The 11,854-nt window shown below is 14.5% G+C and overlaps 3 protein-coding genes across 3 annotated transcripts, besides 27 other annotated features; 2 read left to right on the top strand and 1 right to left on the bottom strand. All coding sequences in view use genetic code 6, as the record gives it.

Annotated features, from left to right (window-relative positions):
• Positions 1-65: 65 nt before the first annotated feature.
• Positions 66-112: a microsatellite.
• A 754-nt stretch (positions 113-866) lies between these two features.
• Positions 867-916: a microsatellite.
• A 322-nt stretch (positions 917-1,238) lies between these two features.
• Positions 1,239-1,288: a microsatellite.
• Positions 1,289-1,307: 19 nt separating this feature from the next.
• Positions 1,308-1,365: a microsatellite.
• A 263-nt stretch (positions 1,366-1,628) lies between these two features.
• Positions 1,629-1,658: a microsatellite.
• Positions 1,659-2,046: 388 nt separating this feature from the next.
• Positions 2,047-2,074: a microsatellite.
• A 641-nt stretch (positions 2,075-2,715) lies between these two features.
• Positions 2,716-2,754: a microsatellite.
• A 25-nt stretch (positions 2,755-2,779) lies between these two features.
• On the top strand, positions 2,780-4,881 carry IMG5_157830 (kinesin motor domain protein; the record flags this gene model as incomplete). The annotated part of the gene is made up of 5 exons (XM_004030532.1): positions 2,780-3,576; positions 3,621-3,767; positions 4,049-4,237; positions 4,362-4,550; positions 4,815-4,881. 5 exons carry the CDS (start codon positions 2,780-2,782, stop codon positions 4,879-4,881), a joined length of 1,389 nt encoding a protein of 462 aa, XP_004030580.1.
• Positions 3,933-4,040: a microsatellite.
• Positions 4,262-4,351: a microsatellite.
• A 106-nt stretch (positions 4,882-4,987) lies between the features above and the next one.
• Positions 4,988-5,044: a microsatellite.
• Positions 5,045-5,579: 535 nt separating this feature from the next.
• Positions 5,580-5,621: a microsatellite.
• A 69-nt stretch (positions 5,622-5,690) lies between these two features.
• Positions 5,691-5,734: a microsatellite.
• Positions 5,697-5,787: a microsatellite.
• Positions 5,720-5,774: a microsatellite.
• Positions 5,727-5,796: a microsatellite.
• Positions 5,729-5,791: a microsatellite.
• Positions 5,797-6,923: 1,127 nt separating the features above from the next.
• Positions 6,924-6,961: a microsatellite.
• An 88-nt stretch (positions 6,962-7,049) lies between these two features.
• Positions 7,050-7,385, top strand: IMG5_157820 (inner membrane protein, putative; the record flags this gene model as incomplete). The annotated part of the gene is made up of 1 exon (XM_004030531.1): positions 7,050-7,385. The coding sequence occupies one exon, from the start codon at positions 7,050-7,052 to the stop codon at positions 7,383-7,385; it is 336 nt and encodes a 111-aa protein (XP_004030579.1).
• Positions 7,377-7,418: a microsatellite.
• Positions 7,380-7,440: a microsatellite.
• Positions 7,385-7,437: a microsatellite.
• Positions 7,385-7,514: a microsatellite.
• Positions 7,453-7,542: a microsatellite.
• Positions 7,543-7,588: 46 nt separating this feature from the next.
• Positions 7,589-7,659: a microsatellite.
• A 1,317-nt stretch (positions 7,660-8,976) lies between these two features.
• Positions 8,977-9,117: a microsatellite.
• Positions 9,118-10,108: 991 nt separating this feature from the next.
• Positions 10,109-10,148: a microsatellite.
• Positions 10,149-10,314: 166 nt separating this feature from the next.
• Positions 10,315-10,356: a microsatellite.
• Positions 10,357-10,517: 161 nt separating this feature from the next.
• Positions 10,518-10,547: a microsatellite.
• Positions 10,548-10,895: 348 nt separating this feature from the next.
• On the bottom strand, positions 10,896-11,567 carry IMG5_157810 (hypothetical protein; the record flags this gene model as incomplete). Its single annotated transcript, XM_004030530.1, has 1 exon — positions 10,896-11,567. A coding segment is annotated over one exon (672 nt), but the record flags the coding sequence as incomplete, so codon positions are not given.
• Positions 11,568-11,854: the final 287 nt, after the last annotated feature.

Raw genomic sequence — 11,854 nt, 5'->3', positions numbered from 1 at the left:
TTTTTTTTTTTTTTTATCATATATTTTGTTAGCTTTTATTTTTAATATGACAATTTCATTAATTGTTTATTTATATATATATATTTTATATTTTTCTATATATTTTATTTATCGAATAAAACAATAAAGAAACAAAAAATATATTTTTTATTTTTTTAGCAAATTTTTATCAAATAATTTTTTTTTTTCTTAATTAATAATAAAAAAAAGGTTATAAAATAACAAAAAATTATATATAATCCATAAAACACAAATAACAAATAAAAAATAAGAATCATAAAATATAACAAAAATAATATATAATATATAACAAAAAATTAAGACTGTAAAATGTAGTAAAGTAAAAAAAAAAATATACAAAAATAATATTTTTTTAAAAAAAAATAAAAAGACTAAAAATATAAATAAGAAACTAATTAAAATGGACTATATTCAACAATATCAAGTATTTAATAAAATCAATTATAATAACTAAATTAAATATAATAAATATCTAAATCTTAAAGTAATTTAAAGCTAAATTAATCAAATAGTCAACTAATAGAATTAATAAATCAAGACATAATCGAAAATTAGTAAAATTTACTAAATTTCGAAAGAGAATTAAAAAATTATCTTTTAGAAATGAAGCAATAACTTTTACTTACATAATAATAATTATAATATAAAACTTAAGAATGTTAAGAATTATAACAAGTAATTAATGATTCAGAATTGTATGGAGAAAAAGTAAATGGAATATACCCTATTAAGCAAAAAAATTTTGAATTAAGTTAATAATTATAAGAATTAAAAAAAATTTTGGCAAATTAATAAACATTAATCTCGAATTTGTATATATAATTATAAATGTATTAATTAAATTTATTAAAATAAAAAAAGATAAAATTAGATTAAATAAACATAATAATTAAAAGATAATGTATAAGAGTATGAATAAGATAAAAATATATTATATAAAAATTAGTAATATGGGGGATAAAAAAAAGAATTGTAATAATAAGAAATAAATCTTTTATTAAAAACATAAGAATAAGAAATATAAATAAATAAACTTACAAAATAAATTATATAATAGTAAAACTAACTTACAAATATATCTTAAAATGATAAGTAAAATATTGAAAAAGTATAAATGAATAATTTTTTAATAAATAGTAATAATAATTAAATATAAATAAACAATTTTTAAAATAATTAAATATAAAATAATCATATATCTTAAAAAAGAGTATAAAATATTATATAAATATATATATATATAAATATATATTTATTTATATATATAAATTTTAATTTTTTTCATATTTATATTTGTATATATATAATTTTTATATAATTAATATAATATATTTTTTTTATATTATTCCCTTTTTTTTTATTATATTTTATTAATTTAAGTAAGATGATGATTTATTTCAAGAAAAATTTAATATTATTAGGGTTGATTAAATTAAATAAATTAGGATGAAATGTTAAATCATTTTAAGGAAAAATGTTTTTGATAAATATGTTATATAAATAGAAACTGATAATGATCTTGTTATTTTATTTGCTTAAGATGTTGAAGATATCGTACCATTTACAAATAGTAGTTTTGGGATAGACTTAGGATTTTAAGTTATCCCTTTTTTTTATTTATTTTTTTTATTTTTTTTAATAGAAAGACTAATAAAAATATTTTGCTTAATTTGAAGTATAAAATAAATCTGATCTTATTGATTTTTGTAAATCCTTAAAGTAATATATTTAATTAAATTAATATTTCATATATATATATATACATATAATTAAAAAATTAAAAAAAGGATGTTTATAAAAAAATCATAAGAATAAGAAGGAAGAAATTGATTTTTTAAAAAAAGATAAAGAAAATTAAATAAGATAAAAACTAAGTACTTTATTTATTAATTTTTATATATTCAATGTTTAAATAAAAAAAAATTAATTATATGAAATTATTGAAAATTATATTTACTTTTTTAAAAAAAAAACATATTACGAATATATTAAATAAATATAGATATTATATAAAAATTAAGTTTTTATATATATATATATATATATATATATACATAAATGATAAAAATTTTTTTATAAAATTTTATAATATATATATAAATAATATTATTTATTTTTCTTTAAACCGTAAAAACTTAGTATTTATATATTATGATTAATTTAAAATATTAATTATAGACATCTTTAATAATTATTTGACTCATAAATCTATATTTATTATATATTTATTTTCTTATGAATTTTCTGTGCATTATTTCAAATTTAAGAATCATATATTATTTATACATTCTCTTTTTTAATTTTGTTTGAAAAATTGAATTATTGATATTATCCATATTTTATGTTTAATTGAGATAATATATTTCATTATTCTTTATTTTAATTCTATAATATTTACCTTCTAAAGTTTTAGGTCTGTCTATTTATATAATTTTAAGTATATTAGTACACAAATAAATTAAAAATTTAAATAAAAAAAATCTAATAATATATATATATATATATTATAAAATTTTGATTTTCCTAATAAAATCTTTTTAAAATTTAGAAAATTAATAAAAAATATAAAATTTTTCTTAAAAAAAATAAAATAAATAATATATACTCATTATTTAATATGTGAGAAATAATAATTATTTTTATAAAAAAACCACCCTTAATTTTTAATAAGTATATATTATTTTAATTTATAATAATAAAAAAAAAAAGCAAAATAAAAAAAAAATCGCAAAAATACAATTCTTTCATCAAATAAAGTATGTAAAAAAAAATTCAAAAAAAATAAAAAAAAATACATAATTTATTAAAAAATTATAATAATAAAAAAAAAGTGTAATCAGATTAATAATATTAAGAAATTCAGATTTAATAAGCAGACATTCAAGATGAACAAAGCCAAATTTTAATATACGAATAAAATAGTTAAAATAGAAAAAAGTTTGAAAATCCCAAAAAAACCACATTAGCACAAAATATGTTAAGAATGGAACAAAACCGTCAAGAACGTCGTGAAAAAATGATATAAATGAAATAAGAAAAGCTTGAAAGAGAACAATAAATAAAAGAAAGTAAGAAAAATGTAGATCCAGAATTCGAATATTTAGTAAATAAAGAGAGACTATCAAACCCATTATCACATTAATTTATATAATAAACAAAACTTACTGTAATAGTACGAAAAAGACCTATATCTTAAAAAGAGGAAGAAGAAGGCGAAATCGATTCGGTTTCATGCTCAAATCCAATAATTAGAATACATGAACCTAAATATAAAATAGATGGTATAACCAAATATGTTGAAAATCACGATTTTTAATTTGACAATGCTTTTTCAGAAAACTAAACTACAGATGATATTTATAAATATAGTTTATAGCCAATTATAAATACTATTTTTTAAAATGGGGTCGTGACTTGCTTTGCATATGGATAAACAGGTAGTGGGAAAACTTTTACAATGAAAGAATTATAAAAAAATTATGTGAGTGATATTTTTAAAAATAAAGGAAATTCATTTGATATTTTTATTAGTTTTTATGAAATTTACGGAGGAAAGTATGTTATATTTTAAATTAAAATTTAAATAATAAAAAAATTAGATGTTATGATCTATTAAATGAAAGAAATCAATTATAAATTTTAGAAGATAAAAATAATAATATTTAAGTAAATAATTTAATGGAAGTATAAGTAAATAATTAAGAAGAAGTAGAAAATATTTTAACACAAGCAGCCAATATAAGAAGGTTTTTTTTAAATTTTAATATAAGTATATATGTATAACATTTTAAAGCAATTTTGTTTATTCCTTATGATATATTTCATAAATAATTTTTTTTCTCATTAAGTTTATTTAAAAATAAAAAAAAAAAAATATTTTAAAAAGAAATAAAAATATAGAAACACATAAAATATATATATATTTATATATATTTATGTATATATAAATATAAATATAAATATAAATATAAATATAAATATATATATATATATATATATTTATATATATATATATATATTTAAAAAGTACGCATTAAACAGAAGCAAATGAAGTAAGTTCTAGAAGTCATGCAATTTGTTTAATTTAAATTAAAAATGACTAAAAAAAAATTGTTGGAAAATTAATTATGGTTGATTTAGCAGGAAGTGAAAGAGCTTAAGATTGTTAAGGAAATTCTAAATAAAGAAAATAAGAAGGTGCTGAAATTAATAAAAGGTAATTAACTTATAATTAATTTATTATATATATATTTATGTATTTTTATATATATATATATATATATATATATATATATATTTTATATATATTTATATATATATTTATATATATTAAAATAAAGTTTACTTGCTTTAAAAGAATGTATCAGATAAATGGATAAAGGAGCTATGCATGTACCTTTTAGAGGTTCTAAATTAACTTTAGTTTTAAGAGATTCTTTTTTGAATAAAGGATTTTCTTCTAAAATTATTATGTTAGCATGCATTTCTCCTGGTTCTTCTTCAGCAGACCATACTGTGAATACTTTAAGGTATATTTTACGCATAAATTAATATTATTTTAAATAAAATTAGATATGCTGATAGATTAAAAGAAACAGAATCTAATAAAGAAGAAATAATAAAATAAATGGAAGAGGAAAACATAAAAAAAATTTAATATGATTAAGAAATTTAAAAACTAGAAGAATGTAAATTAAACTAAGAAATAGATAATATCGAAAACCCTTAAATTATGGAAACCCCTTATAAAAATAAAATTAGAAAGAATATATTTATATAAGAAAAAAATATAGATAGTTATATTAAAAAAAGTAATTCTTAATAATCTCATATAAGAAGGCTTTAATAAATAAAAATTGAAAAATAAGATATTTTAGATTAAGAAAAAATATAAAAAAAATCTTTAAATTAAATAAATCAAATTTATAAAACAAATGATCAATTTTATGTAAATAAATTATATATTAAAAAATATTAATTATAATAATTAAATAAAATAGTAATATAATTCTGAAAAAAAATAAAAAAATTATCATATTAATGATTTTATTTAAATAAATAATAAATAAAATAAATTGAGAGAATTTAGGAATAATATTTCAGATAATAAAATAGATTAATGTTAAAATAAATAAATGAAGGTAAAATAAATGTAATTATTATCTTAATAACTGGCTGCTATATAAGTTTATTTATTTTTTTATTAATCTATTTTAAAAAAATTAAAAAAATAAAAAGGAAGATGCTTAATTATTATTTATTGAAAAAAATCTTTTGAATTAATATTAAAATGAATAATTTGAAGAATCGGAAACAGATAATTATATTTAATTATTTGATGATATTATTTAAAAAAAGCTAATAATTTATAATAATTTATCTAAAAAAGTAGAAAAATATAAGTAAATAAAAATATAATAATCAAATTTAAAACTAATTATAAATTTTTTAGGTAAATGAAAAATAATTTTTAAATAGAAAATTCGGCTAATTAAACTGGAGAAACTTATTTCAAGAAAAAAAATTAATAATACATAATTAAAAAAAATATATTATGATATAAATAAATTTTTTTATATTAAAAATAATTTTTTTTATATGCTATTTTTTTTTAAAAAAAAATATCAATTAATATATTTTATATAATTTTATATATAAAAAAATAAATTAATATAATATATTATATATATAAAATATATATATATTATTATATTTTTATTTATATTTATTTATATTTATATATTTTTATATTTTATTTAAATATATATTTTTTTTTAATTTACTCATAAATTAATACTATATTTTTAATTAATAATAATAACTAAAGTATTTCGAAATTTAAATTTCATTAATAAAAAAAAAAGTATTATTTATAAATATATGTATTTATTTTTAATCATCAAAATAAAAAAATATAGTTTTTTTTTTTCATATCAAAGCAATTAAATGTTTAAAAAGACTAAAAATAACAATTAAAATCAAAATAACAAAAAATTCTTGTGCTAGTCTTTTCGCCTTTTCAAATTAAGAATTATTTTTATCTTCTAAATCTTTAATTCTTTATTTAAATTTGGTAATATTTTCTTATAAATTTTTATTTTCTTTATTATTATCTTCATTTTTAATTTTCCCTTCTTATGCTAGTTACTATTTTTTTTCCAATTCATTACATCTTTAACTCAAATCATTTATTTATTATTCCTCGTTTTATATTTCTTTCAATAAATCTAAAAATGGTTTACTTTAATTCGCTTAAAATAAACTTGATTATTATTACATATTAATTGAGTTTTCAAGTTTTTATTACAAGTCTTATAAAATGACATTCTTTTCTTGCATTAATAGAATGTTTTATTCGTTTTTTTTATCCAATAATTCAAACATTTATAACATTCTTTAAGAGTTTTCACGCAATTTTGAAATTTCTTATTTTAGTTAACCTTTTTAAGGACTATTCATTTTTTTTTTTACTTTATGTTTATTATAGTATTTATATATTAATGGTATTTATTTTTATATAAAATTTTATAAAATAAAAAATAAAATATTTTGATAATTCATATAAAATTATTGTTTTTTTTTTTTTAAATAAATATGAATAAAATTCTGTTTTATAAATATATATTTTATGAACATAATAAATTCATTTAACTATATTCTTCATAATATAAGTACTAAAATATTAATTTAATAAATAAATAAAATATTTAAAAATCTTATAATTTTTATTTTATAAGTTAAAAATAATTTATAAATTATTAAAAAAATCAAATTATATTTATTATTATTTTATTTTCACATATAAAATAAAAAAATATTTGTAATCATAAAATTATTAAATAAAAAATTAAACATTTATAATATATTAAATATTAATAATTATTGTTTATTATTTTTTTTATAATTATTAAATATAAAAAAAATTATTATAAATAAAAAATATATAATATATCTAAAAATTATTTTTAATTGTAATTATATGAAAAATATTAAAAATATTTATTATTAATTTTTTATAAATATTAAAAATGAGTTCACATTTTTTAGGATGTATGAATTGTGCTTTTCTAGTAATTGTGGGCGCAGCTGGTGGTCATAAAAAAGAATGGACTTAAGAACGAAAAGATACATTTTAAAAGGCTCAGTTTTATCATTTTACTAATGGAGCAGGAATAATATTAAGCTCATTTGTTAATTAATCAATGTAACTAAGTTCTGTATTATTTATATTAGGAACTGCTTTATTTTGTGCTTCTTTGTATCATAAAGCATTTACTTAAAAAGATGATTATTCAAAGATTTACCCTCCTTTTGGAGGGATGTGTATGATTTTAGGATGGATAGCATTAGCTTTGAAAAAATGATAAAATTATAAAAAAAATAATAAATTTATAAAATATATATAAAATAATATAATGTGTATAAAAATAAATATATATATATTTATTTAAATATATATATATATATATTATATATATATAAATATAAATATATATATTTTTTATATATACTAATATATATTTAAGTTTTTTTAATATTAAAAATTACTAATAAAAATATATATATCTTTTTTAATTAATTTTTTATTTTTTTTTAATAATACATTTTTTTTTTTTTTTCGATTAGCATTTTTTTTTTATGTGATTATATAATTTTTATTGTATATTTTTGTATCTTAATTTTTTTACAATAATTAATAATATATTATTTATTATTAATATTAATATGAATTTTATATGATTTAAAATATTATATACAAAAATATTAGTTTTATAATAGATATATAGAATATTTAATTGTATAAATATATTGATAAATATAAAAGTTTAAAAACAATAAAAATGTAATATATAAAGTTATTTAATATATTTATATACGTAATATATTATAAAAAAAAAATATATTTTTTATTTCTATAGATATTTTTATTTTATATTAATTAATATAAAGTTATATTTAGTTTTTTTATTTTTACAAAATAATTTAAAAAATCTTTTTAATTTATAAAAATAAAAAAATATAATTAAATATTTTTTATTTTGACTATTTACAAAAATTTAATTAAATTATTAGCCATAATTTTTTTTTTTATTATAATATATTTTCAAAAAGTAATAAAATGTTATAAATTTTGATTAAAATATTTAATTAAAAAAATGAATATAAAAAACTCTCATCCATAATTCAATAAAAGCAATTCAGAAAAAAAAATCAAACTTTTTTATCATAATAAAGAACATAACAAAAAAAATTAAATCCAGAAGAAATACAGAATATTAATAACAATTTTTAAAATGAAAATAATCAAAACTTACTTAGTCATTTAATTTTAGAAGTACCTTAAATAAGCTAATTTAAAGAAATTCCATAATAACTAGTAAATGATTTAGTACACAAAATAAATTTATTATTATAATAAGTTCATAATCTAACTTTGGATATAAATTAAATGACAAATTAATAGCAGGCTTTATCAGAAAATTATATTTAATTAAAGGAATATATTCAAATTTAATTTTATTAAAGAGGAAATAATAATTAAATTTAAGTAAATGAAGAAGAAAATAAAATAAACAAATAAATATAAAATACATTATTTTATCCAGATGAAAGAAAATAAATTAATTAAAATCCAAATATTTAAGAAAAATTACTTGAAAAAAAGATTATATTTTAAGTAAAAATAAAATTATTTATATATATAATAAATAATTAAATTAAAAAACAAAACTAGATTTAGTAAATTAATAATATGAAGCTTTAAATTAATAAAATTAATGTATTTTAGAAATGGAAAAAAAACAATAAATTAATAAATTAAAAGTAATTCATAAAATATTTGTCATTAATAAAATCGTTCTTAAAGTTTATAATAATAAAATTAAGGTTATAATTAATTCAATGAAATTAATTAAAAATTCGATTAAAATGCTTTATTAAGTAAAATTAAAGAAGAAAATAATTAATATGATGACATTCCAATTACTATTATATAATAATAAAATAATTAATATGATGATATTCCAATTACTATTATATAATAATAAAATAATTAATATGATGATATTCCAATGACTATTAAATAATAATTAAATATAATCAAAAATTCTATCTAAGATAACACTTAATAATAAAGAAATTTAGCTGTTATTTAAAATAGTGTAAATTATAGCAGCAAATGTAATACTTCTAGATAATTTTCTGTATATAAATGAAATTATTAATTACTATATTCAGAAATAAAATATTGTAATATTTTTTTTAAAATAACTTATAGGTTTTTTTTTTATATATATTAAAAATTAATTATTTATTTACATAAGAATTATTTATTAAAAAATATTAATGCTTTCTATTATATTTTAAATAAATTTATAAATTATTTATTTAATCATACAATAAAATATATAATTTTAGATAATTTATAGTTTTTTTTTATAAATATATTTTATGTATTAAATAAAATATTAAATTATTTGATATACCAATAGATAATATTGGAAAAATTCCATTTTTTTTTTTTGCTTTAATAAAATTAAAATTTACTAGAATATAGAAAAGCTTTAATACAAGTTAAATTAATTCCTCATTGTCACATTAAAATAAATATTAAGGTCATAATATATATTACTCTCTATATTTAATTACTATATAAATCTAAAGTATATAAATATTTATTAAAAAAAAAAATACCATAACAAACTAACATGAAACATATAATGAATTAAATAATAATTAATAAAAATTAAAAATAATAGCAATAAATAAAAGTAAATATTTTGGTATGAATATATTTGTTAAAGGATAAAATAAATTAATGGATACATAAAATTAAAATCTTCAGAACTAAATGAAAATATGAAGAAATAAATTTTAAATAAAATTATAAATTAGAATTATTTCGAAAATTTCAATTTCCTAATAAAAAATAAAGACATAAAAAAAAAAATTAAACTTTATTACAATAATTATATGTAAAAAATAAAAATAAATTAAATAAAAAATTCTTGTTTAATTATTTTTAAATCATCTAAAAAAAAAAAATTAATCTAAAAAGTGTATATAAATATAATTATATATAAGTTAATTTTAATATGTTTTTTTTATATTTTTTTATATATTTTTTTGATTAAATCTATATTGAAAAAAAATCAATTACAAATTTATTTTTTTAGATTGTTTTTATTTTTAAAAAACTATGCAGAAATATAAAAAAATGCTAAAATCTTATTTATATATATTACTTTTTTGCATAAATTTTTATTATTTTTTCTATAAACTTATATATAATAATTTTAAATCAAATTTTATTTTTTAAAACAAAATATTATTTTTCACATATATATTTATTAGTATTTTATATTTAAAAATAAAATAAAATAATTAATATATAAAAGCTTTTATATATAAATATATAATAAATTATAATATATTTAGTCAATAAATATTAATTCATATTATTATAAATTCTTCATTTTTTTTATTTTTACTATTTTTATTATCTTTATTATCTATTTCTTTATTATGAATATTTAAATCATTTACATTTTCTTAATTTTTAACTTTAAAGCTTTCCTATAGTTTTAAAATATCAACAATTAACTCAATAGGACAATGATCGCTTCCAATAATATCATTATTAATAATTGAATCCTCTACAAACTATTCGAACCCCTTTGAGACTACAAAATAATCAATCCTCCATCCAATATTTTTTGCTCTGGCCCCATTCCTTGGACTCCACCATGAATACATAATTTTCTACGGATAAAGATGTCTAAAAGTATCTACCCAGCCACTTTCTAGCCATTAACTAAAGCTGTTTCTCTCATCAATAGTATATCCAGGTGATTTAGTGTTAGTTTATGGATTTTTCAAATCAATAGGCATATGTGCTACATTTAAATCACCGCAAACAATTACATTTTTAATTAATTTTAATTTATTTATATAATTCTAAAAATCTCGATCAAATTAACCCACCCTATAATCTAATCTTTTAAGTCCATCACCTGCGTTTGGAACGTAAACTACTATTAAAAAAAAGTTCTCGAATTCTACTTATAGTACTCTACCTTCTTATGAATGCATTTCTATATCTATATCTTCTTTTATACTTAAAGGTTAGAATTTTGATAATATAGCTACACCAGAATATCCCTTAAATGGAGGTTTACAGAAATTCCTATTTATTATATATATTTAAATAAAAGTATTTTTTAAAAAGATATTTACCAATATTAGTAATAGGCGGGAGGAATTTGTGATGATATTTTTTCTTTTTTAAATGCTTCTTAATCTATTTTAGTTTCGTTTAGGCATAATATATCTGGATTATTATTTTCTATATAAGCTTAGAAATCTTTTCGACGTAAAACAGCTCTCAAACCGTTTACGTTCCAAGCAGATATTTTCAGTTTACAAATGTCTGCCGGTATATTACCAGTTCCTAAAGGTGAGTTTGTAGATTCAATGGGAAGGACAGCAGGTGTTTCTTTTAAAGGTAGTTTTATAAAGTTTTAAGTTAGTTTTGATTATTTTGGAAGTTTTTTTTTTGGGAGTTTTGATACTTTTGATAGCATTTTTTTTTATTTATTTATTTATTTATTTTATATTTTAAAGCGCGTAAATTAGAAGTTTTTTTATTTTAAATCGGAAGTTTCTTTTTAATTTTAGTTAGTTTTAATCTTTTTTTTATACTTTTTTTATTTAGAAATTTTCGCGTGTATATAAGAATGTATGCAAACTTACTTTAATTGTTTTTGAAAAAAAAAATATTAAAAGGAAATTAAAAAATAATGAAAAAAAAATAATATTTTATTTGTTAATTTTA

This window comes from Ichthyophthirius multifiliis (genome assembly GCF_000220395.1).
Source record: "Ichthyophthirius multifiliis unplaced genomic scaffold scaff_1120509251196, whole genome shotgun sequence".
Taxonomy (NCBI): domain Eukaryota; phylum Ciliophora; class Oligohymenophorea; order Hymenostomatida; genus Ichthyophthirius; species Ichthyophthirius multifiliis.
Note: the sequence above shows the minus strand (reverse complement) of the source record. Positions and strands in the feature narration are given on the sequence as shown.